Source organism: Gigantopelta aegis, chromosome 4 (assembly GCF_016097555.1).
Source record: "Gigantopelta aegis isolate Gae_Host chromosome 4, Gae_host_genome, whole genome shotgun sequence".
Taxonomy (NCBI): Eukaryota; Metazoa; Mollusca; class Gastropoda; order Neomphalida; family Peltospiridae; genus Gigantopelta; species Gigantopelta aegis.
Genome location: NC_054702.1, coordinates 62,855,584 through 62,881,594, shown reverse-complemented (window position 1 = coordinate 62,881,594; position 26,011 = coordinate 62,855,584). Strand labels below are relative to the sequence as shown.

The 26,011-nt window shown below is 40.2% G+C and overlaps 1 protein-coding gene across 1 annotated transcript; it reads left to right on the top strand.

The window, feature by feature from the left end:
- Positions 1-268: 268 nt before the first annotated feature.
- On the top strand, positions 269-16,436 carry LOC121370895 (heat shock protein HSP 90-beta-like). Its single transcript, XM_041496426.1, has 9 exons — positions 269-404; positions 3,219-3,735; positions 4,366-4,580; positions 5,506-5,727; positions 6,387-6,743; positions 13,658-13,805; positions 14,525-14,793; positions 15,370-15,703; positions 16,167-16,436. Exons 2-9 carry the CDS (start codon positions 3,219-3,221, stop codon positions 16,277-16,279), a joined length of 2,175 nt encoding a protein of 724 aa, XP_041352360.1. The 5' UTR covers positions 269-404; the 3' UTR covers positions 16,280-16,436.
- Positions 16,437-26,011: the final 9,575 nt, after the last annotated feature.

The window sequence follows — 26,011 nt, the reverse complement described above, 5'->3', positions numbered from 1 at the left end:
AATACGGACAGCGCTGACCAATTACCGAATGTTCTGGAAGCCTGTAGAAATGACGTCACATCCTCAGAATGTTCCTGAAAATACCGCAGCACAACATTGTTGTTGTAGCACCTTACATCTTCCGGTATATAGTGCATAGATATTATCGTTGTATTCACATAAAAAAACCTCTCTGAATTAAAATTAACAGAGATGTTCATGTTCGTTTCTATAATTTAATCATTTTTTTAATTTACTACGATTAGATCGTTTGTTTACTAAAATGTTTATTTTTTATTACGCACTTAAGCTCCGCCTCTTTATAAGCATTTTCAGCGTGTCTTCAATTTAGTAAAGCGACTTGCCGGTTTGGGGAAAGAGCACGTGAAAAAGTTGTAACCTTTTTTGTCAAGCCAGAAACGGAGGTATTATTTAAATCTCTTAATATTATAGTATAATAGTTTTAAAATCATAATTATAGATCTAATTTTTTTTTTTTTTTTAGCATGATACATATTTTTCTTTTCTTTTTATTTTTTATTTTCTAAAGAGTAAATTGATCGACTTTATTTGATTGAACAGTAACTCCGTCTAACGGCTAGATGCAGTTACTGTTCAATGAAATGAAGTAGATCAATTTGGGTACCAGACGTTTCGCCCCCCCCCCCCCCCCCAGTCGGTTCGCCCCCATTTTGACCAGTTCGCCCCCAAGACGATTCGCCCCCAAGACGATTCGCCCCCAACTGTTTGCCTGTTCGCCCCTAACTTTTAGTCAGTTCGCCCCCAATCATTTGTTACTTTTAAACAATTATTGTACTCTTTCTTTAGAGGGATGTTAAAGTGTGTGTGTGTTTATAGGGTTTATGCCAGCAGGAAATTGTTATGAACTATGGTAATGATTTCAACTATTCAACACAGGTGTTTTGAAGTAACCAAGAAAGAAAGAAAAACACTTTATCCGACACGAAAAATACCAAATACCGGGACACTCCATTTTAACATAGTCACATCCGGCGCAGTGCGCGACATAAAAGTAACGGTCCCATCGCTCACGTTACAGCGTATAAACTAGTGATGAATACTTATGTCATTAACAACCGCAAAATTATTTTTGGTTCATGCAAGTATTTACATAGATAAGCTTCGCTGTCGCGTAAAAAAAAATGACACAATTTCCTCTAGCTGCTGTGCATTTTTACGGATCATTTAGTTATATTGGAAGGAATTGTCTTATTCGTGTTTAGTTTATATTTTATGAAAGTGAATGAAGGGAACGTGTAACATTTATGCTGTCGGTGGAACCGTTTAATTTTCACCAACAGCAGATGAACATCGCTTACAAGCAGGCGTGAAGTTTCTTACATGAATTCTTTCGCCAACGACCGAGTCATGTCATGATTATCAAAGAGGTTGTTTTGTTGTGGGGTTTTTTAATCAGTGCGTATAGATCGATGTGTCTACTCTGCTATAGCATTTTCCATTAATTTATCGTATACATTTTTTGTAGCTTTTACGCGTGTTTTCTTCAAAATATCTAAATGTGATTGCCAGACGACGCACTCAACACATTTTATTTACAGTTATATGGCGTCAGACATATGGTTAAGGACCACACAGATTGAGAGGAAACCCGCTGTCGCCACTACATGGGCTACTCTTTCCGATTAGCAGCAAGGGATCTTTTATTTGCACTTCCCACAGGCAGGATAGCACAAACCATGGCCATTGTTGAACCAGTTATGGATCACTGGTCGGTGCAAGTGGTTTACACATACCCATTGAGCCTTGCAGAGCACTCATTGAGCCTTGCAGAGCACTCGCTCGGGGTTTGGAGTCGGTATCTGGATTAAAAATCCCATGCCTAGACTGGGATCTGAACCCAGTACCTACCAGCCTGTAGACCGATGGCCTAACCACGACGCCGAGGCCGGTGTAGCAAAACGAAATTTGCATTTGGCTGAAAAGGCACCAAAATCTGTGGGCAAAACCGGAACCAAGCTTTTGACTGAAACGGTACCAAATATTTAAAGTGGTTGGTATGGCTAAAACAATATCACAATAAATTTAATTAACCAAAAGTGTTTTTGGTAACCCAAGTCCGAAGAGACAGAATGTATGATTTGTCTACGTCCGAAACGCGCTACATACCAGTATATGTAGCTGGACACAAGATTTTAAATGTTTTTCAACCCGAAATAGTGCAACAAATGGACACTAAACCAAAAATGTATAATCTACCATACTCGATAAATCCTGATTGAAGTACTTATGTCATTAACAACCGTCAAAAGTACCCAGTCATTTTAAATATGCTACATAGAGGGAAGCAACTCGCTGTGCACGTTAAGAAAAATATTGACATAAAACGTGCACTAGTGGTAGCCCTAGTTTCTCACAGAATGCTTCTTTTGTTTTCACCTAAACATCTCGTTCTTCTACAAAATAAACAAATTTTCAGACAAAGTTTAGAAATTGGATTTATATTATGATGGGCATATATATTTAACCTTTAGACTACTGGATTAATTTTTAACCAAAACCACGTTGAGTGGGTACAAGTTTATAATTTTTACTCACATATATTCACTTAAATGTTTTATAAAAACATGAAATAAAGTTCATATATTAATCGGTAAGTATTATTTTCGTCTTTTTTTTTAATTTTTATTATTTTAGATCGGCTAATGGTGATTAAAATTAGGCAAAAAATCGAAAAAGTTACGTTTACTTACGGGTATTTGTGGCCAGCTGTCCAGTATTTATGTCCATTATTCCCGACAACAGTGGTTTTCTGACCAGAATTTTTTTTTAAACCCGAACTAAGATTCATATTGCAATATTTGGTAATTTTCGTTGTTGGTAAAACGATCAAATTTATTATCAAATTAGCTGTCACAATCAGCTATCGATCCCTGAAAATGACCGCGACGTGCCGCCATTGTTGTCAAGCGAAAATACTTGCCGAAAACCACTTTTTGAACTCAAAATTTCAAGGTATTTTCAATTGAAAAAATCAAAACAAAAGCCACCATTTTGAAAAAAAAATCTTTTTTCTTTAATTATATTTCCGTTTCCGGTGAGTGTCGTGTGCAAAACGGCGGGAAATATGAATTGGGGAATGCACTGTATACAGTGTACAGTATATCGACTGACGTGACGTCGGGCGAGATATCTCGCCTGCAGTAGTCAGAAGGTTAAGCTCATTACTGATCTTAATTTTAAATTTTTTCTTTTTGCAGATGCCCGAGGTACAAGAAAATATGGAAGATGGGGAGGCCGAAACCTTTGCCTTTCAGGCAGAGATAGCACAGTTGATGAGCTTGATTATCAACACCTTTTACTCAAACAAGGAAGTCTTCATCAGAGAATTGATTTCCAATTCATCAGATGCCCTGGACAAGATCAGATATGAATCTCTTACTGATCCTTCAAAGCTGGATGCTAACAAAGAACTTTGCATTAATATCATCCCCGACAAAGAAAACCGCACACTAATCATTGAGGACTCGGGCGTCGGCATGACCAAAGCAGGGCTGGTAAATAACCTGGGTACCATTGCAAAGTCTGGCACCAAAGCATTCATGGAGGCACTGCAGGCTGGTGCAGATATCTCTATGATTGGTCAATTTGGTGTTGGTTTCTACTCTGCTTATCTGGTTGCAGAGAGAGTTATAGTGGAGTCGAAACACAATGATGATGAACTGTATACCTGGGAATCGTCGGCTGGTGGATCATTTACAGTGAAGAGTGGAGCGTGTAAGTTAATATTAATTTTTTTTTTTTTTTTTTTTTTTTTTTTTTTTTACACAATGATAATTTCTTGTGAATGGGAGTTGTATCATAAAATACTGGTACCACTGATATCCTATTTTCTAGAGTTTGGAAATCTGTTGAGTTAATAATAATTGGTTGTAATCAGTTTAATCAGTTTGCAGCATCTTTCGATTACGCAATCTTTTATAATATATGAACATAAGAATTTCATTTTTAAGCACTCTTCACAGGGATAGACCCTACAAATTGCTAATTTGAGTACCATTGTTCAGATCCAAGTATAAGGGGTAAAAATTACTTTACCTAAGGAAAGTCCAAAATATTAACATAGTTTTGGTGGAGAGTTTGTGCAGCAAGAACACTGCTTGAGACAATATATTTCAGTGTATTTTTGTGTTTGATTAACTTAAACAAATAAACAACCAACTTCGTGATACTGATTAAAATATTTCTTGAATAAGCCTTGAACTTTGCTTTAACAAGTCTTTCGTTTAAATTGTGCCAGACACTGAGACAGTAGAAAGAGCATGTTACCATAATCGTTTTTAGTATGAACCATGGAATGAATAGCATTTTTAAAATCTCAACTAATGGGGTAAATTTTCATTACAGCTGCTCCCCTAGCACGAGGCACCCGTGTTATTCTCTATTTGAAAGAGGATCAAGTCGAGTACCTTGAAGAGAGGAGAATCAAGGAAGTAGTCAAGAAATATTCTCAGTTCATTGGCTATCCCATCTACCTTAGGGTGGAAAAAGAGCGCGAGAAGGAAATTTCTGATGATGAAGAGGAAGAAGATAAAAAGGAGGAAGAGAAGGATGAAGATAAGGTATGATGGTCAATAACTTGGTACATAGTGTGATGCACTGGAGGAGGTGCACAATTCACATATGTTTAAACTTCTGATGACTGCAGGTGAGATGCCGCTCCCAAATTGAATCTTGCACAAGCTGACACTGTATACCACGTGCAGTATATTCCCTCATTCATATTTCCTGCAGGTTTGCACAGAGTAGTGACAAGAAATAATAATAGAACACTGATCAAGACTAATCATTGTCAGTTTTTGTTTTTGCATGGAAAAAAACCTGGGCATTTCGAGTTGCACTGTCCCAATATCAGTTTAGCTCTTGAATGGCCGATTACTTGGGCTAATCATTCAGATTATTCAGATTTAGTTATTAAAAAGTTGGAAACATGTTCACGATCAAATTGCCGTGGACACTTATTTTTCCACTGCATTTATTTTGCCATGGTCATTGCCTTAATTGCAAGAGTCGAATATACTCTTGGGGAATCCTTCAAATTTACGACCGGTTAGGCTGGTTTTACCATCTCAAATGGATTTGATTAGTCTATAACATTTTGCGTTATATACAGAGTGAATTAGAACAGTGTTTTGATCCTTTATTTCAAGATGGGGCGGGACGTAGTCTTAGTGGTAAAGCGCCCACCTGATACGTGGTCTGTCTAGGGTCACTCCATGTCAGTGGGCCCGTTGGGCTATTTCTCGTTCCAACCAGTGCACTGACTGGTATATCAAATGATGTGGTATGTGCTATCCTGTCTGGGATGGTGCATATAAAAGATCCCTTGCTACTAATGAAAAAATATCGCACTTTTCCTCTGACAGTGTCAGTGACCGCATCAATAGCCGATTAATAAATCAATGTGCTCTAGTGGTATCGTTAAACAAAAACTTTAATTTTTAAGAATTATTATTTAAACATACTTCAAATAATTTAATGTTGTAGGATGAAGATAAGCCAAAAGTTGAGGACCTTGATGAGGATGAAGACAAGGACAAAGCAAAGGACAAGAAGAAGAAGAAAATAAAGGAAAAGTACACAGAAGATGAAGAACTGAACAAGACAAAGCCCATCTGGACCAGAAATCCAGATGACATTACACAGGAGGAGTATGCAGAGTTCTACAAATCTCTAACAAATGATTGGGAGGACCATCTTGCAGTCAAGGTATGAGACTTTATTCCTCCATAGCAATTTTAGGACACGAACATTGATACATTATTCTTACACACGCATCCAATGAAGTAATTTGCTCTTTCCTTCCATCCTTGAAATAATAGTATATAGTAGCAGATATTATACAGATAATGGACTTACTGGAATGTCATGGCATTTGGGAATATCACTTGGTAGCATTTGGAGAACTGTTTTTTATATGCCTATCTATGATGGGTCGTATTATGGTATGGCGTCAGTCTGTCCGTATGTTAACTTTTTCTTGTCTGGACCATATCTTGCATACAGGATCATTAAACTTGTAGGAACAACTTGGGATTGTGGTTTGTCACATACTATTGCTAGGTCACTGTGACCTACTTTTGACCGTCTACTGCACATAACAGTAATTCCTTGTCCAGATCATATCTTGCATACAGCACGATCAAACCATGGTGGTTCGTCCAAAACAAACTGTTCATCCATCCCATTGCAAATTTTTGTATAATTAGACTGAATCAAACTCCTGATGGGCGTATCATGTACCTCACCGGTACTCTTGTTTAATAATAAAATGAGATTGTATTTTTTGTCAATCTTCTAACATGCAATTATAATTTTCAGTCTTAATCTATGATCACTCATTACAGGCTTTTACTTTTGTATTATAGCATTTCTCGGTGGAGGGTCAGCTTGAATTCCGTGCACTGTTGTTCGTACCGAAGAGAGCTCCCTTCGATCTCTTTGAGAACAAGAAGAAGAAGAACAATATTAAGCTGTATGTGCGTCGTGTATTTATTATGGACAACTGTGAGGATCTCATCCCAGAATACTTGAACTTTGTTCGTGGTGTTGTAGATTCGGAGGACTTGCCACTGAACATTTCTCGTGAAATGTTGCAGCAAAGCAAAATTCTTAAGGTCATTCGAAAAAATATTGTGAAAAAGTGCATGGAGTTGTTTGAAGATATCATGGAAGACAAGGACAACTACAAGAAATTCTATGAGCAGTTTGCCAAAAATCTGAAGGTTTGTAGAGTAAATTTCTAGCTGAAAGTCGAACTTTAAAAAAAAAAAAAAAAAAAAAAGCAGATCCAGAAACATTACTAAAAATTAAGTGGGGAGTATGTACGTTGTATCAACCATAGGCATTAATTTACTCGGAAGCCATGCAGAAAATCCATTTAATGATTGATAATTGTAGTTTGCTTATTCCTTCTCAATAGTCGTATTAATTGGTGAAAGCTAGAATAAAGGTTCTCATTTTTATGCAAAATAAACTATTAAAGTAAGAACTTTGGTAGTTCTGTAATCACTCTTAACCTTTTGGTTTGGTATTGTTATCGAAATTGTACAATTGATCTTTAGAGTAGTTATTGAAAAGATTGTAGCTTGGACAAAGTCCCAACTAAGGTCACATAAGCATTTCAGGTAGTACAAGATTCCGAGTCGAGATCTGTGCTTGCAATAGTACAGTTTAATGCTTAGTTTCTAATTTATATTACTCTCATTCAACTTACTGTACTAGCACAACAACAATGCTATACAACCTGAGTCATCTCCTCCACTGCAGAATTGTCTCCCCTTGCCGGAAATAAGCCCAGGGGGCCAAGACAACTCATTGTGAGCTTAGCATGGGGTGGGCTTATTCCCAGACAAGGGGCCAGTTTTGTTGGGAAAAAAGAAAAATAATAATTAAAATAAATAATAATAATTAAAATTTAAAATGAACTAGGAAGAAAACAAAAAACGTTCAGTAGCATATCTATTAATTATTAATTAAATTGTTTGTTTTTTTTACTAGTATCTAATTATCAGAAACACACCTTCTATGTTACAATTACTAACCAGTGCTGTTTATTTACATCCAAAATTTAATGCTGACAAGACTTAAAACAACAGCAATTAACAACAAACTCAATAGCGTATACACACGTTTCTGACACAGCCAGCCAGCTTACACTACAAAGAATTGTCAATCTAAGGTCATTGTTCTTAGCCAATCAGAATAAGGTATTTGCTTAATTAGCATTAACTGCGGACCCAGTCTGGTGGTAAAAATAGACATTGGTTTTTAGTTCAGACTTGGGCTTGGATACTTCAAAGAAATACAGCAGGCATGAAATTGAAAACAATGTTACACACTGTTATTGTTAGACTGCTAAATCTCACTGGTGGTAAAATATTGTGTACATTTGTGTTTATCTGCAGGAGGTATGACCTTTCAAATGAACTTTGAGCAAACTTGTAATTTTGTGTTATTTATAAGGTGACGAAGTTGGGGGTGGGCTTATTTACGAATGAGGGCCTAATTTCTTAAATGCTATCAAAACGGAGGGGGGCTTATTCAAAGACATGGGCTTATTTCCGGTCAAATACGGTATATCCATATCCGCGCATGGGCAGACCATCGTTCTCAATTCTGCAGGCCTCCATTGTGGATGTTCTGTTTTCGTTAATTGTCTCACGTGAAACGTTTCATTAAAGTGTTTTTTTTGTTTTTTTATTTTCCTTAGCCCTTAACCAAGACGTACGTTGTTTTTGGGATAATTGGGGTTACGTATTATTTCGCGGGGTTGACCGTGTGTGCCGAGGCACCTGTATCTCCGACGGCGGAGGTGGCGTCAACACGGGTTGTGCGCAAGGAGGCTGTGGTGGCTTCTGCCGCCGCGGTTCCCCTTTTTTCCCATCCTGTGGATGGAAGCCGACTGGAGCGGCTCCAGTTTGGCGAGTCGAGTGGCTCGAGGGTGTCGTCCCTCCCGTCTGGACGGGGGTGTTCCGTTGACGGGGCCGGCGTTGGCTAGCGCCGTGTCAGCCTCGGTTGGTTCGTGTTTTTTTTTTTACGAAATCCGACGTTCCACCCGTTGCAGGGTGATGCTGTCGGGGGCGGCGGATCCTCAAGTTGAACACTCGGTGCAGGACTCGTTGAGTCCTCCCTATGTGTATGTTTACCCGGAGGTAGAGGTTCATCGCCTTTGGTTCCTGTAGATTCTCAGGGTCGGCCCGGAGGTTTTCAAGAAAGTTTGTTTGAAAACTTTCTCTTGTGGCTACACCGCAGGTGGGACTTGTGTCTCAGTCTTCGACTCCAGCCGTGTCGGCTGTTCCGCCGCTGCCTGGTTTTCCAGCGCGGTCGGTGCATGTTTCCACCCATGATCGTTTTGGCGATGCGGGGGTGACGCATGGACGGAGGTTTGTTCCCGTCCCTTCCCTTCGGGGTCAGCCACGGTCTTCGGTGCCGCCGGTTTTGAGGGAGGTCTCTTCCGAGGAAGCTTTGCCTTCTGCTTCCGGTTTGGAGTCGGAAGATGTTTGGGACGATCCGGATTGCCGAGCGGCGGGAGTCGATGCCTCTGTCCCTCCTGCAGAAGAGTTCGATTATGCAACGGTTCTGCAATTCTTAAGTAACGAAGTCCGACTTGTACGCTTTCCCAGCGGAGGTGGCTGTTCCCACTATTCAGGGCGTTTCTTTTGGAAATCGATCGCTGGTGGTGAAGACTCCGCGGCCGGAGCTTGGTTTTCCGCTTGCCCAGGAGGCACATGAATCCTTACTGGAGATTGATACTTTGATCACTGGCACCGATCGTATCATGGGAGCGGTCGTGGAAGAGTTTCCGGCGGCTTTAGCCATCGGGGAAACTCTTACCCGGTACGAAGCTGGTGGCCTCCACTTCGTACCAAACGTTGAGCGCATCTTTCCTAAACCATGCTGTGGTTGTTTCTGCTCGGGTTAAGACTGATTGTCGTCCGGCGTCTTTCATACGTGTTGCCATCTGAGACCTAGAGATGATGGAGCAGTTTTCAGGTGAACAACCATCTAAGTACCTTCCTTATTGGGTTGGATAAGGCTGTGGAGTCTTCCCCCGATGGCTCGAGGTTGTTTAGCGGCTGCCGCGAAGGCGTCGAATCACATTGCTCCGATGTCTGGGCGTTTGTGGGCAGACAATCTCGTGTTGCGATGCGATCATTACTTGTCTGGGCTACGGGTTGCCGGTGTTGTGAAGACGTATTTTCGCAGCCGGTCAGTGAGGGAGACCTTGCTGTTTGGGTCGGACTTCAGCCTTGTCATGGATAAGGAGTCTGTCAAGATCGTTCCCCTGCCCCAGCCTGGTAACGCTCGGAAGCGCCGTTCCGGTGCTGCTGCGTTTCGCCCGCCTTCCTCCAAGAAACCAGCTTTTTTTTAGGGGGTTCAGAATCCTAAGGTTTCTGCTCCTACTTGGCAATCTGGGACGGCGCCACCCCCTGTCAAACAGAATCGTGCTCGTCTGAGGGCAGCACATTTTCGGGCTACCGCTAAGGGCACGGCACCTAAGAGTGGTAAGCCGCCGGGGTGAGGGTGTTGCGACGACCGGCAACTGTTAACGGAGGTGCCGTGGGCGGCAGGTAAAGTCATTTTCTGCCACAATGGCGTCTCTTGCCAGACCTGGACCCATGGGTTCTGTCGGTCGTCAAGGAGGGTATCAGATTCCCTTTTCTTAGGCTTCCCTCTCGCTTCTTCTCCCCAGATGCCTCCGATGCGGTTGTCCGACAGGCGGGTTCTGGTGGAAACGATGATTGCTGAGTTTCTCGGCAATGGTGCCATCCACCAGGTGAATTTGGACTCCCGGGGGTTTTACTCCCATTTGTTCTTTGCCCAAAAGAAAAATGGCGAGTGAAGGCCGATTCTCAACCTCAAGCCGCTGAATGCATTCGTGGTCATTCCTTCCATGAAAATGGACTGTGCAGTCTGTCCGGGCTTTACTCCAGGTTGGGGAGTGGGCGGCGTCAATCGACCTGAAAGACGCCTACCTGCATGTTCCGATTCACCGGGAATTTTGGAAGTTCCTGCGCTTCCTATTCGACGGCAAAGCTTACGAGTTTCGAGTGCTGCCGTTCGGATTGGCCACGAGTCCTCATGCCTTTACTCGTGTAGTCAAGGCTGTGGTAGGCCGTGTACATTTGTTGGGCATTCGCGTGCACAACTACCTAGACGACTGGTTGATTCCATCTTCGTCTCAGCAGGCATGTCTGACGGGCGTGAGTCTGGTCATTGACATGATACTCGCTTGGGATTTATTCCCAATTGGGTGAAGTCTGAGCTGGTGCCAGCTCAGGTTTTGACGTATCTCGGAGTTGTCTTCAACTTTGTGGAGGCATCCGTTCGATCGACGGATGCACGCCTATAATTTCTCGGCGTCGTGCTCAGGAGCAGCGCATTTCGGTGCGCCCGCTGCACGGGTTGTTGGGACATCTCGAGTCGTTGGCTGCATTGAATGTGCGGTTCAGACGATTCAAGAGACCTCTCCAGTGGCATCTCTCGTGTGTGGGACGGCCGCTGTTGGGATACGTTGATTCCGGTGGGGCCTTGGTTCGTGCAGACGATCCAAGAGTGTCTGGTCGACAAGTGCTTGTCCCAGGTCATTCCCTTACACCCTCTTGCTCCGAAGTTGGTCCTGTTCACCGATGCTTCCCTAGAGGGGTACGGTGCGCATCTTGGGGATCAACATCTGTCAGGTGTGTGGAGTGCCTTCGAAAGGAGCCTCCATATCAATCTGCTGGAGATGGAAGCCCGTTCGCCGGGCTTGCCTCCAGTTTCGGAGCGTTATTCAACATTGTTGAATTTTGTTGAGGTGCGACGACTGCTGTGTTGGGGTTGGAGTGGCACCAAGTCCGAGTCACTGAGTCGCAGGGCGTTGGAGATCCAGGAATTGTGCGATCGGTGGGGGATTGTGTTGACGGCAAAACACATTCCCTCTTCAGTCAACGTCTTGGTGGACGCCTGAGTCGTCGTTCACCTGTCCAAACAGAGTGGATGTTGCACAAGGTGGTTGCGGGCAGGATTCTGCATTTGTGGGGGGAGTCCACAAGTGCACATCTTCGCGACCAGGCTGAACCACCCGTTACCGGTGTGTGTGTCACCGGTTCCCGATACTCTGGCTCTGGAGTACGATGCGTTGAGCATGGACTAGACGTGGTTGGATCTGTATGCCTTCCTGCCCCCAGTCTGACTCAGCAAGGTTCTGGCCAAGGTCGGAATGCAACCGTGTCTAGTGGCGCCGGTTTGGGCAACCCAACCATGGTTTCCTCAGCTTCTGTCACTGTTAGTGCAGGAGCCGGTGCGCTTGCCACCCCTTCTGGATCTGCTCAGCCAGCGGCTGCAGCAGCCGGTGTGGCACCCGAAGCCGGAGGTCTTCCGGCTTCACGTGTGGAGGTTGTCGAGTTTTCCCTGTGAGGCAGAGGCTTTTCGGAACGAATTGCTGAACTCGTCTCCTCATCGAAGCGCCGGTCAACTGAGCGAGTTTACCAATGCCACTGGAGCGCTTGGGTTCGTTCAATCCCTTATCACCTACTGTCAATGACTTAGCTGAATACTTTCTGGCCTTGGTCCAGGAAAGGAAGCTTAAAGTTCAGTCAAAAGTCGTCGTTCTTCCATCTTCACTACTCTCAGGCAGTGTGGTCGGACACTTTTACACGAATCTCGTATTGCATGATTTACTCAAATCTTTGCAATCCACGGTTGAGAGGCCTTCCATTTTGCCAAAATGGGACGTCTTTCTGGTTCATGCGCTCAAGGGTCCGCCTTATGAGCCATTGCGGTTTGCCACTCTTCGACTTTTGACTTGGAAGACAATTTTCCTGGTCTCTCTTGCGGTTTGTCGCTGTATTAGTGAGATTCATGCTTTCTTGCATGATTTGGTCGATTATAACTCTGATGGGTCGGTTAAGTTGCGGACTGATCCCATCTTTGTGGCTAAGAACCAAGTGCCAGGAGAGGAGTTTCCTCCGGCAATCATTCAAAGTTTGTCTCATACGTTGCCTTCTGATAATTCTGACCGTCTCCTTTGTCCGGTCAGGGCGTTAAAGTATTATCTGCATCGTACTACACTTCTTCATGGTGGGAAGAAGAGGCTGTTTATTTCTTACACTAAACAGCTGGGAGATATTACTAAGAATGCATTGTCTCGATGGATTGCTGCAACCATCAAGCTGGCGTATGAGAACTGCAGGAGAGCATGTTCTGCGGAACTTCTCAGTTCGGCCTCATGATATTCGAGCGATCTCAGCTTCCCTGAATTTTCACGATTCCTTGGATAGTATCAAGGTGATGAATGCAGGATTGTGGAAGGGTCGACATACGTTTGACCGCTTCTATTTTCGGGACATGGCAGTTGATCCCGATGGTACTAGACGTATCCAGTCGGTGATTGCCGGTCAGGTTGTTTCTGTACGACGAGCCACGAGACGAGGGAGATCTATTCCGGTAGGCAGCTCGTACAGGTCGTGTCGGGAGATAGTTGAGCCACCTTTTTGGGGAAAGGGTGTGGTTGCTATCTGGGGCAGTCTAGTGGTTTCCTTTCACTTAGATGGTTTTGCCTCACGATGGGGTGGAAGATGTTTATCAATTCGGGTATTGATAATTAATAGTCACTTAGACTTTTATACCTCGTATGTCTTGGTTGTCTTACACCGTGTCATTACTTGAGACGATTCACGTTGGTCGAATGGGTAAGTCCTCATGTTTTCTTACCTCCTCCCATTAATGTTGAATTCACGTGCTCTAACGGTGTTAAATCACGTCCGTTATAGCATAGTTGTTACAGTGCTAGTACAGTAAGTTGAATAAGACTATTAGAAAATTTGTTTCTAATTTTCATTATTATTCATACTTCCTAGTACTAGCACAACAACGGTATCCTCCCACCCACCCCTAGGAGGTCTTCCCTGGATTCGGTCATTACGGACTTTGAATCGAGGACGATGGTCTGCCCATGCGCGGATATGGATATACATCCGGCAAGGGGAGACAATTCTGCAGTGGAGGAGATGACTGTTTGTATAGCATAGTTGTGCTAGTACTAGGTAAGTATGAATAATAATGAAAATTAGAAACAAATTTGTGACATGTTTTCGTTTAGCAGATTTAATGGGTATGGGTAAATTTAATGGAATTTTCCCCGTTTGTTTTTCAGCTTGGAATCCATGAAGATACAACCAACAGAAAGAAACTAGCAGATATGCTCAGATACCAAACATCCCAGTCTGGTGACGAATTGTCTTCTCTGAAGGAATATGCATCTCGTATGAAAGAGAACCAGAAAAACATTTACTACATCACAGGTATTTAAGATCTACAAGATAAAATATGAAGTAGTCTATTTACAGAAGGAAGTTGTAGCAATGCAATTTGCCAGATATAATTTTCTTGTATAAGGAATATAGGTAGTTTTGATTATTCTAAATTGTCATATGAAAAAATGCAATTAAGATGTTTTCATTATTCTAAATTATGTGAATCGTGTACAGGAATGCAGTTAAGATAGTCTATAAACTTAAAACACCACCCTCTCTGTTAACCGTTCATCTAGGAACCTACTTATATTTTTATAGATATTATGAAGTGTTTTGGTTGCTAAATGAAAAAAAATGGTCGCATGTTACCAATTAGTCAATTGTAGAGGGCTTGAAGGACCTTGCTGTTAAAACAAAAAAACTGAGAAGCATTTTTAAGATATTGCAATATTATATATATATATATATATATATATATATATATATATATACTTCACATATATATAATTCACGAGCTAAGGGGATTTGAAAATTATTCTCAAACTAGTTTCATTCAAGTAATGGGTAATGAGAGTGATAACTCTACTTAAACGGTGAGGGCTAAATTCTGTATATAGTAACCGTATCAGTTGATGATCTACTCGAGAATATTTCTGAAACTTCATTTATCCTCCACATGTCTGTATAAATTGGAATATATTCAGTGTACACCACTACGAAGTATTTAAAAAAAATTTTTATCATGTTTTAAAATGTACTTCTAACAGGTGAAACCAAGGAGGCTGTACAGAACTCTGCATTTGTTGAGCGTGTTAAAAAGCGAGGTTTGGAAGTGATCTACATGACTGACCCCATTGATGAGTACTGCATCCAACAACTGAAGGAGTATGATGGCAAAACCCTGGTCAGCGTTACCAAGGAGGGACTTGAGCTGCCAGAAGATGAGGATGAGAAGAAACGGTTGGAGGAGGCGAAGGCACAATTTGAAGGTTTATGCAAGGTTATGAAGGAGATTCTGGACAAGAAAGTGGAAAAGGTGAAAATATGGTCAATTTAGATTAAAACTGGCAATGGGTTTAACTTTTTGAATGGAGTGGGGGATGTACCCAAGTGGTATATAAGCGCTTGCCTGATGCATAGTTGTACTTAGATTGACCAGTCGCTGGGCCCATTAGACTATCTTTCTTTGCATCCAGTACTCCACGACTGAGATATTAGTCTGGTATGTGCTATCTTGTCTATTGGATGGTGCATATAACGGATGCCTTGCTACTAATGGAAAAATGTAGCTGGTTCACAAGACTACACACCAGCATTACTACGTTTGACATCAGTGAGCCCTAGTGGCGGGTGTTGACAAAATAAACTTTCAACTATTTGGATATTTTGGTGTGTATGTTCGATCCAGTTAATTATGGATGGTACATTGTTTGAAGTGACAATTGCAAAATTATGGACATATACAGCATAATAACATTTTTAGTTTAACCTATTTAATGAATTGGTGGCAACAATTGAGACATAAGACTGCACTTTGTTTATACATTGAAAACCAATATAAATCAAATATGCAGTGAATTGTTTAATAGTGGACATTGATAATTATTTTCAGGTTGTGGTGTCCAACAGACTTGTGACGTCGCCATGCTGTATTGTTACCAGTCAGTATGGTTGGTCAGCAAACATGGAGCGTATTATGAAAGCCCAAGCTTTGAGAGATACGAGTACAATGGGCTACATGGCTGCCAAGAAACACCTTGAGATTAATCCAGATCATCCCATCATAAAAACGCTGAGGGAAAAGGCCGATGCAGACAAGAATGACAAAGCTGTTAAGGACCTGTGTATGCTGTTGTTCGAGACATCTCTCCTTGCTTCTGGCTTCTCACTCGAGGATCCAACATCACATGCAAACCGCATCCACAGAATGATCAAACTAGGTCTTGGTGAGTTGAATTTAAAAACTGCCAGGAAGGACTGTTGTAGTGATGTATAAGCAGTATGTGGTTTGACGACTGGCCACCGCGCGCGTGCAATGCCACACACACCATTTTTATTATTATTATTTTTTAAATTTATTTATTATACAAACTCCAGCCTATCCATATCACACAAATTCAATTATCAAAGTACTGAACTCTAATCCAAAGGTGTTTTGTTGCACTTGTCTTGAAGATCTGGTAGTCTACGTTTTGGACACTTTCGAATAATGAAGACGCTGACAATTTGTATGGTTTTCCATTTAACTAGTATGTACAATACGTCTGCAACTGCTGTTTTCTCTTGGGAAGTGGACTTTACTGATAATTAGTAATCAAATGTAATCAAATATGACCCTAATTTAAAGGCTTGCCATTAAATATTCTTGGTATGTTTATAAAAATGAAAACTTGTTTGTCTTTATTTCAGGCATTGACGAAGATGATGGTGCTGCTGGTGATGTTGGAGTTGATGTAGCTGAAGAAATGCCACCATTGGAAGGCGATGATGAAGATGCATCCAGGATGGAAGAAGTGGATTAGTTTCAGTGTGATACTCCTTGAGAAAAAAGTTTTTTGTTTTAGACATTTGTGATGTATTTCATAGAAATCACCCTTTCGTTTATCTTGAAAATGACTCTTGAACATTCATGTTACATTCATCGAAACAAAGAAAGTTAATAAAAGTTTAATCATTGTGCTAAATTGTTTGTCTTTGTTATTGTTAAGAATCTCTCTCCTTTCCCTTTGATTGAATATTTTAATTATACTAGGTGTGATTTAGCCAAGTCGTTGACCGCTCGCCTGAGGTGCTTGCATTGTAGGATTGAACCACCTGTGGATCATTAAATTGACTGGATTTTTTCTCGTTCCAACAAGTGCACCATAATTGGTCAAAGGCAGTGATATGTCCTTTCCTGTTTGGGAATGCATCTAAAAGATCACTTGCTGCTAATGGGGGAAAATGTAGCAGGTTTCCTCCAAGTCGGTTGCCAAATGTTTGACATCAATAGCCTATGATTAATTAATCAGTGTGGTGTCGTTAAACAAAACCAGCTTTAACACTTGGTTACTATACTTGTATGTTTGACAACGTGTAACCGTAAATAGTGTTGAATGCGTTGTTAAATAAAACATTTTTCTTTCACTTAGTTACACTATTGCAAATTGTAATCTTGAACATGACAGAAAATGCAGTGATCATCTCGGACATGTAGTCCAACAAAGCAAGATTAATTTACCTCTTTTAAATAGTACATTAATGTCCTAAAGTTGAATAAAAGATTCTGGCATACGTAGAATTTGTCATATGCAGCTTGTTAGACAGCATTGGTGGGGAGGGGATTATTTTTTTTAATCTGGATAAAATTATTTCAATATTCAGAAGGAAATTTATTTGAAACTGAATAGCATCTGTTGTAGTGATTACTCTGGGCTATATGAAAGAAATTGGTTGCAAATACAAATTCTAAGAGAAACTATTAATAGGACTTCTATTTGGCATGAAGCAAAACTATTTGTGATACTTTGTGAGAGGAAATCAGCTACCACCAAATGATCCACTTATTCTGATAAGCAATGAATGCTTTTTCTTTTTTTTTAATGCACTTTTCCGTATTGTTTTTACATATCAGTGTCATGGGACACTGGTTGGTATTGTAGGAGAGTGCGATTGATCTTAATGGATCACATCAAATGCAAGTGCTCTAATCCCATGGGCATTAAGGAAACTAATATTTGTTGCATTATTATTTTCATATAATTTTTTTCTACCATGGTTATTTCGACATTTGATCGATACAGGTAACCCAGTGTTGCCAGTAATGGGCAACATGAATGTTTTATACATACTTTCCTTTAACAAGACTGAACATATTGGTTGTGGGTGGGATGGGAATTTTGTTAAAGGAGGGGACAGTTAGGGTATTTGGCCTGGTATGCATAGTCAACGATATATAATGCACATTATTGCTTAATATCAGCAAGTATAATTGATAGTTGATAAAACGCTTAAATGTGACGGCTGTTGTATATAACGGGCACAGCCATTTTGTACCATCTCAGTTAATATGCCCTCTGGCGAGCTTGTGGTTACGTAATACCTAATGTGTGTAATCAGAAATTAGTCTCGAACTGAAGAAACAAAATGTACCTGATTTTTGCGGATCCATCCCAGTAAGCCAGCACCAAGTGTGTATTATTTATCAATACAAAATAAACCACCATTGTCAGTTTTGAAATAACATGTTTTGTATATAAATTATCCTACTTACTGAAATAATAATAGGGATTGTTTTTTTGGTTAATTGGTCTTTTCTTTGTGTGGCCTGTACCTGTGGTTCTCAATTGGCAGATGTATATTTAGTCGGTCCCCAGACACACTGTCTAGACAATAAAAAGACATGCCTCTTTTATTAAGATCACAGGGTATTGTGTGATAACTGTGCAGACACCCTTCATATCGTCCTGCTTTATTACTGTTAAGTAATTCTGTAAAACCCTTAAAGGCATATTGTCACAGACCACTGACCTATTTAATGGTCTAACAAAGTATTGCCTGAACAAAAATTATTTGATTTGTCCCTAAATGTACTTCATTCAACCAACATGCTCCATTTATTAATGATATTTTGTAAAATAATTGAATTATGGCAATGGTCCATAATTCAAAAACCAAAATTGCAGAGAGGGTCGACATGAATTTCATTCCATCATGGTTCAGTTAAGTGAAAGAACTAATGAATGTTTAATGACATCCCAGCACAAAAAATACATCGGCTATTGGGTATCCAACTATGGTAAAGTCGAACAATTAAAGTGATGTTCAACATCCATATAAAAATTCAACAGGTAAATAAAAACCGTATAAAGGACTGCAAAAATACAAATATCAGATGGCGACTTTTATTCAAAAAATTTATTCAAAATTTTAATTGTATCTATCTCGAAGAAATTGTAATGAAAGTTCTGGATGGAAACGAAATGATTCCATCACATTACTTTGTCCAAATATCTTTTCGAGTTTCTTTGAGATGAAGACTCCACCAAAATGTGGCACACTGTCAGAATACACTTGACAGCGCTCACACTGAGGTGGAGTATCTTTCTTCAAAATAAATGAATGGGTCGAGTAAGTATAACCGATGCAAGCACGACACGACTATTTCATCCTTCCTGCATTGTCTATAGGAGGATTGCCACTCAACCAAGACTTAATACCATGAAGCTTGTTCACAACCGCATCGTCCCAATCACGTTGCCAAGTCGAAAAGACTGATTGGTTGATACTATGTTTAAAATCGGTACACGGTACACCAACCCTGGCTTGAGGCAAATCCAAAGCAGACATGGTAGCTGAATTTGCCTTGTCATTACCCCTGATGCCAACATGGCTGGGGACCCAACAAAATACAATATCTTTATTGGCAATGGATAAAAAAAAGACACTTTGGTATCACCATCCCAGTTAAGGGATGGTCCAGCTTCATATTGCGTAAAGCTAGGAGACGGAAATTGAGTCGGTGAAAATAATAAATTTGGATGTAATTGAATCTTTGGTTTCATCCTAAGGCTGTAATAACTGCCCAAACTTCAGCACTAAAAATTGATGCCGAGTCCGGCAATCTCATGGAATATATTGTTTCTGATGGAAAAACTAGCACAAGCCACAGAATTCCCATCCTGTGATCCATCTGTATAAACAGGAATGTAATCACGGTACTTGAAAAACTGTTTATAAACAACATCATCTGTACGATCTTTCTTCAGATGTGCCAGATCAAACACAATTTTAGGTGGTGTAATACACCAAGGTGGTAAACAAAATATGAAGGAGTTTCCAAAGTGTCGGTTAAATCAATGTTGGAAAGTGATAAAAACTGCTGAATGTGAAGACCAAATGTACGAATAGCATTTGGCCTTGCATCAAACAACTTCATATACTAGTTATCAACCACCGCTGAATGTGTAGGATGTGTCGGTAAAGATTGAATCTTGGTAGCATACTGCAGAGAAAGCTTTTCACGTCTAGCACCCAAACAAGGTTCGTGTGCATCAACGTACAAGCTCTCTATAGGAGATGTTCTAAATGCACCAAGACAAAGCCTAAGTCCCTGATTGTGTATAGGATCTAGGATCCTCAAGTAAGACTTGCGTGCCGACCCATATACAATGCATCCATAATCAAGTTTGAACCTCACAAGAGATCAATACAGACTGAGCATAACCTTACGGTCTGCTCCCCATTCCGTATTACCAATAACTTTTAAAATATTGAGAGCTTTTAAGCCCTTCAGTTTAACATATTTGAGATGGGGCACAAAAGATAGCTTCCTGTCAAATATAATCCCCAGACATTTAGTCTCCAAGGCTCCACAACTGGAATCGGATTTTTGTCCAAAAACAACTGTGGATCTAAGTGGCGACCTCTTTTCTGGCAGATATGCATACAAACCATTTTTGCCTTTGAGAATCTAAAGGCATTGTCAGTTGCCCATTAATGAAGTTGATTCAAACAAAGCTGCAACTTACATTTAGTGATACTCATATTGGATGATCTATTGCAAATCTGAAAATCATCGACATATAACAAGCAATTCACACCAGGTGTTAAACACTGTGTGATGCTGTTAATTTTCACAAAAAATTAAGTTACAGACAGGATACTACCTTGAGGTACACCCATCTCCTGTCGGTGAATGTCAGACAAAGTCAACACCACCCGGACTTTAAAAGATCTCTTTTAAAAATTGAAAAATAAAAACAGGAAGTCGACCTCTACGGCCCATGGTCGTTTAAAATCCCATACTTCCACGTGGTATATAAGCTTTCTCCAAATAAAAAAACACTGAAACCAAGTGCCAGTCAATAATGGCAAGTCTAGATCTGAACCCACATTGCACATTAGTAAGCAATTTGTGGGATTCAAGATACCATTCGTTCCATGGTTTTACAAATGCAACTTGTCAAAGCGATAACTAGTAGGATTGGTTGGATCCTTACCAGGCTTGGGAATAGGAATGATAATTGCTTTCCTCCAATCAAAAGGAAAGTCTCAAGAAATCCAGATGTTATTAAAAATATTTAAAAGAACCATCAAAGATGATTCAGGTAAATGCTTTAATAACTGATAATGAATTTCATCTGGTCCTACTGAAGCTCTACGAAGAGCATCCTGCAATTCCTCCATAGAGAAATACCTGTTGTATACTTCAGCATTTTCAGATAAAAAATTAATGGACTGCTTTTCAGCTGTAGTTCTAACAGATGTAAATGCATCTGTACTGAACGCAGAAAATGAGTTATAGAAAAGTTGTCTGCCAATGTATTGGCAATGTCACGATGAGACGTAACATCCGTGTCATTGACAGACAAATGATGAACTGTATTACGGGATTCTTTACCTTTGATTTTACGGATCCTATTCCAGACAGATTTTACTGATGTTTGTGAATTCAACTTGGAGACAAAAGTTCTCCAAGATGATTTCTTACTCTGTCTAATCTCTCTTCGAGCCTTAGCCCTAGCAATACGAAATGTATCCAGGTTATCCCCAGTAGGTTCACGTTTGAACCTCTCAAGTAACCTGTTTCACTCTTTGAATGCATCCTTGCACGTATCATTAAACCATGGTTTATTGAAACGCTTTGGCACTGCTGAAGTCTTAGGACTAGTTTCGTCTGCAATGTCCTTCAAGATGGAAGTGAACAAAGACATGGGATCATCAGCATCAATAATGGCAAATTGTTGCAGTCAAGTGCTAAACAGATGCTGAAACTGACCCCAATTTGCCTTCGCCAACTTCCACCTTTGAACCCTTTCAAGTGATGGAGGTCCATCATTCTCCAAAATAATGGGAAAGTGGTCACTATCACAAGGGTCTGAACCAACTTTCCAGGAGAAATCAAGAAAAAGTGAAGGACTACAAAGGGTTAAGTCTATAAAAGAACTATTTGCAGAATGAAAATATGTATGACTTTTATCATTAAATAAAAGCAAGTCATTTTTGAGAATTAAGTCTTCCAATTGTTTACCTCTAATATTTACATCCTCACATCCCTACAAAGTGTGGTGACCATTAATATCTACCATAATAATAAAGGGAGAAGGTAGCTGGTTAATGAGATCTTGAAGATCTCTAGACTTAAAATTAAATGGTTTCGAGGAGGTAAATAAACTGAACACAGAATTATAGTTTTATGAGCCGTGACCTTTACAGCCACAGCTTGTAAATTGTTATTTAATGTTACTATACTCTGAGGAATGTTTTCATTAACAAGAATGGTAACACCCCCAGATGCTCTATTTTCAGTTTCATGAAACTTATGATAGAGGTTAAATCCTCTCATGGTAATATGATCAGTGTCCTTCAAGAAAGTTTCCCGAAGACACACTGCAAGAGGATTATGTTTTTGAATTAAAAGACTTAATTCATCAAAATTGGGCCTAAGCCCATGGCAGTTCCACTGAATGACTGAATTAGTCATCAGGGGGACGTATGGGATTAATCTTTGTTTTTTTACTTTGACTTTGACCGCGAGTGAATTTGAGGCCAATCATCCATCTCATTACCCACATCCATAGCCAAAGGATCAAACGAATTACTTATCAGGACAAAACGCATCTCAATTTTTTTCAGATGTCCCGAAGAGCACTACTTACTGGATTTTTTCACCTTTTCCTGACTGAGGAGGACCACTAGGGTCTGGCACTGTAGCAGTCGACCTACCTGACGGATTCTGTGAATCCAGAGATACTTGTGTAATTTGCGTAGACATTTTTGGTGTTTATAAAGCTTCCTGCTGCTTCTGGGCTGCCTTATCAGCCTGTTTTGCAACTTTTTCTATATCATCATATTGCCAAGTGATGTCAGTATTAGTTGAAATACTTCTTGTGGAAACCTTGACTGCCATAGCATATGATTTACCTGCTATGACAGGTGTTTCTGTTTCTACAAGTTTTCTAGCCTCAGGAAATGGCAAGTTTTTGTCAACTTTAATCTGTTGTACCCTTTTCTCGAATTTCCATCATGCACATTCTCGAGAATATGCAAAATGGTTTCCCTTGCAGTTTATACAAATAATGTCATTAGTACATGTTTTGCTGTCATGGTCAAACTGACCACAACGAACACATGTCAGCTTGTTTCGACATGCAGTTTGACAATGGCCAAACTTCTGACATTTAAAACAGCGTAAGGGATTCGGTATAAATGGCACAACAGATATACTGAGATATCCGTCTTTAACTGATTGAGGAAGCACTGGTGTATTAAAGGTTAAGATCAAAGTATTTGTAGGAACAAACTCCTTGTTCCGACGAATCTTAATCCTTTTCACCGATGTCACACCCTGCGATGATAAGTTTTCTGTCATTTCATCTTCAGTGACTCCTTCCAGATCTCTTGACCGGATTACCCCTTCGATGAATTGAGGGAGGCATGAGGTGATACTGTTATTGGCACATTACACAATGAAGTAGACTTGAGAAGACACGATGAATGCCTCTTAGTCAAACATTCTACTAGCAACGAACCACATTTCAGTTTTTTAACCGACTTTGGCTCGCCAGTCAAGCCGACAAGCCCCTTCTGAATAGCAAATGGAGATCATTTGCTCAAGGCCCCATCAACAAACAAACTGATGACTAGGAACCTCGGCCAGGATTCAGAAGTAAGAACTTTTGACTTCTTCAAATTCAAACTAGTCCTGGATTCCTCATCAGAAGATGAAGAATCTGCAACCTCGGTGTGGACCCTTTTCAGGGTCCCATCTGAAGTTTGAGATTTGTTTTTACCCATAGTGTAGAATCATGAATTCATCAACCATGCCCCCACCCATCACAGAGTCCAACAAGGGGACATGAAGCTGCGGATAACCACCAGACAATCATGCCAGGGATACATGGTTAATATACTCGGGCAATAAAAAACAAAAGAAATCACCTGATTGACCCTAGCCACCGCCCCAAGAGCAACAAATGCATCTGGTTATTCTTGGCAAATATAATAACAAATGTTTGTTTGCTCTAGAGCTTGGCGTGACCAGCCGATTGATGAAGAATATTCATATGTACCTATAGGATAGGGCTATTCTACCAGAGGGTACATAATTTCTGGCAGGGATGAGGCTTGAAGAGTTCCTGACATAAAATTCTGAGCCAGAGTGTGAAACTGCCATATCCCACTTGATTTTAAGTACACAAGAATGATTATTTTTCTCTCATCGATTGAACAAAAATATACATTTCTGTACAAATTAACCAAAAAGTTGTATTTTTCATTATTCAATAATATAGATATCACAAATAGACATACCTCAAAATTATTTATACAGAACTATAAACCAAAAATAACACTACTTTATATATCACATAATGTTTTGTTGAAATAAATTAAATATCGTATACCAAAACTGCTCGGGCCAACAAGATCATATGGTCATGCAAAGAAGCCTTTATTCCGTATGGGCCGATGTCGTGGAATAGGTCAGTCTTGTATAGCAAGGGATGGGAGAACAATATTAACAATAGAAAAAAAAAGGAACATGGAATTGTAAATCAAATTTAACCACTACTGCTGTAATAATGTCTGTATTCCATACTAAGTTGTTATGTGGGATTGAATGTCTCAAATTGACTTAATAAGTAATCTTCTGACATGGCGTGCGGATTTTGGTTGCAGGCACTATTTGTGTAGTCCCTTATTTCTTAACATTGGTAAACAATAAATTAAAGGCTGGCACAAGCTTCTCTCGGAATGTACACAATATCGAAATATGTAATGTTTCCTCTGGTTTGTCCGAAATTATATTTGTGGTATTCAACAACTAATCAATGTGGAAGGAATGTTTTATTTAGCAATGCACTCAACATATTTTAATTATGATTCTGTGGCATCAGACATTTGGTCAAGGACTACACAGACAATAAGAGGAGACGTGTTGCTGTAATGCAAGGGCTGTTCTTTCCAATTGGCAGCAAGGAATCTTTTATATACATTATTTTATAGACAGCATAGTACATGTACATACCATGGCCTTTATTAAGCAGGGAGTGTGACGTAGTCCAGTGGTTAAGCACTTATTTGATGCGTGATTGGTCTAATCGATTCTCATCAGTGAGCCCACGGGGCTATTTCTTGCTCTAGCCAGTGCACCATGACTAGTATCTCAAAGCCCGTGGTATGTGCAATCCTTTATATGCTGCATATAAAAGATCCCTTGCCACTAATGGAAAAATGTAGTGGGTTTCCTCTGTCAAAATTAACAAATGTTTGACATCCAATAGCCTATGAATAATAAATCAATTTGCTTTGGCTACAAGAAACATCCAGCCACTGTCCCAGGTTTGTTCTTGACAAATCAAAAAATAATAGTTGCTTGCTTGCAACTTGGTTAGCCCGAGTACTCTGCTATTCGAGAGTTGAATGGTTATCGCCCTCTCGGCAAGAGACCACTCTATATCGAAACCACTGGGTAGGCCAATATTCCCACTCTTGTACAACAATAACTTTGTTTGATGTTAAATATCATTACATCATATCCTTACATATCATTTTGAGTTCACTGATAAGGTGATAACAAATACTTGACACATACTACAGAAAAAACCCGTCGGCACCTACATATTTAACCAAAATGTTGGAAGGGGGTGCTGTCGGGTTTCTTCTTGTAGCAGGGCGACCAACCTAATGGAAATATTTTTCTGGAATTTTCTGATATTCTAATTTTTATGCGCGCCAACATCTTTTTCAAAACAATAATTTCAAGCGCGCGAAAACGTCATTTTCTTAAAAATACTTTTAAACAGTGCGAAAAATGTTTTGTTTGACATATATTTGCAAAATGATAATACAAATGAGTATATCATTATTTATATGTGAACTGGAACTTCCTCATAAAAAGACCCCCCCACTCCCACCCACCCCCCCAACCTACACACCAAAAATCAACAAGTTCACACAAAACCCCCACTTTGTTAGTAAATATTATATTACAGTTTAAGACTCCCACCTACAGATAAGCAATAAAGTGACAAACAAACTTGGGACCAATGTTATTTTTATGTAGGTACATTGCCATATATGCACTATTTCATCATATGTATGTAGTGGGTTCGAACTGATTTGTGGCGAACTGGTTCGGGGGTGAAACGTCTGCTACCCACATTATTTACCGGCCTCGGTGGCGTTGTGGTTAGGCCATCGGTCTACAGGCTGGTAGGTACTGGGTTCGGATCCCAGTCGAGGCATGGGATTTTTAATCCAGATACCGACTC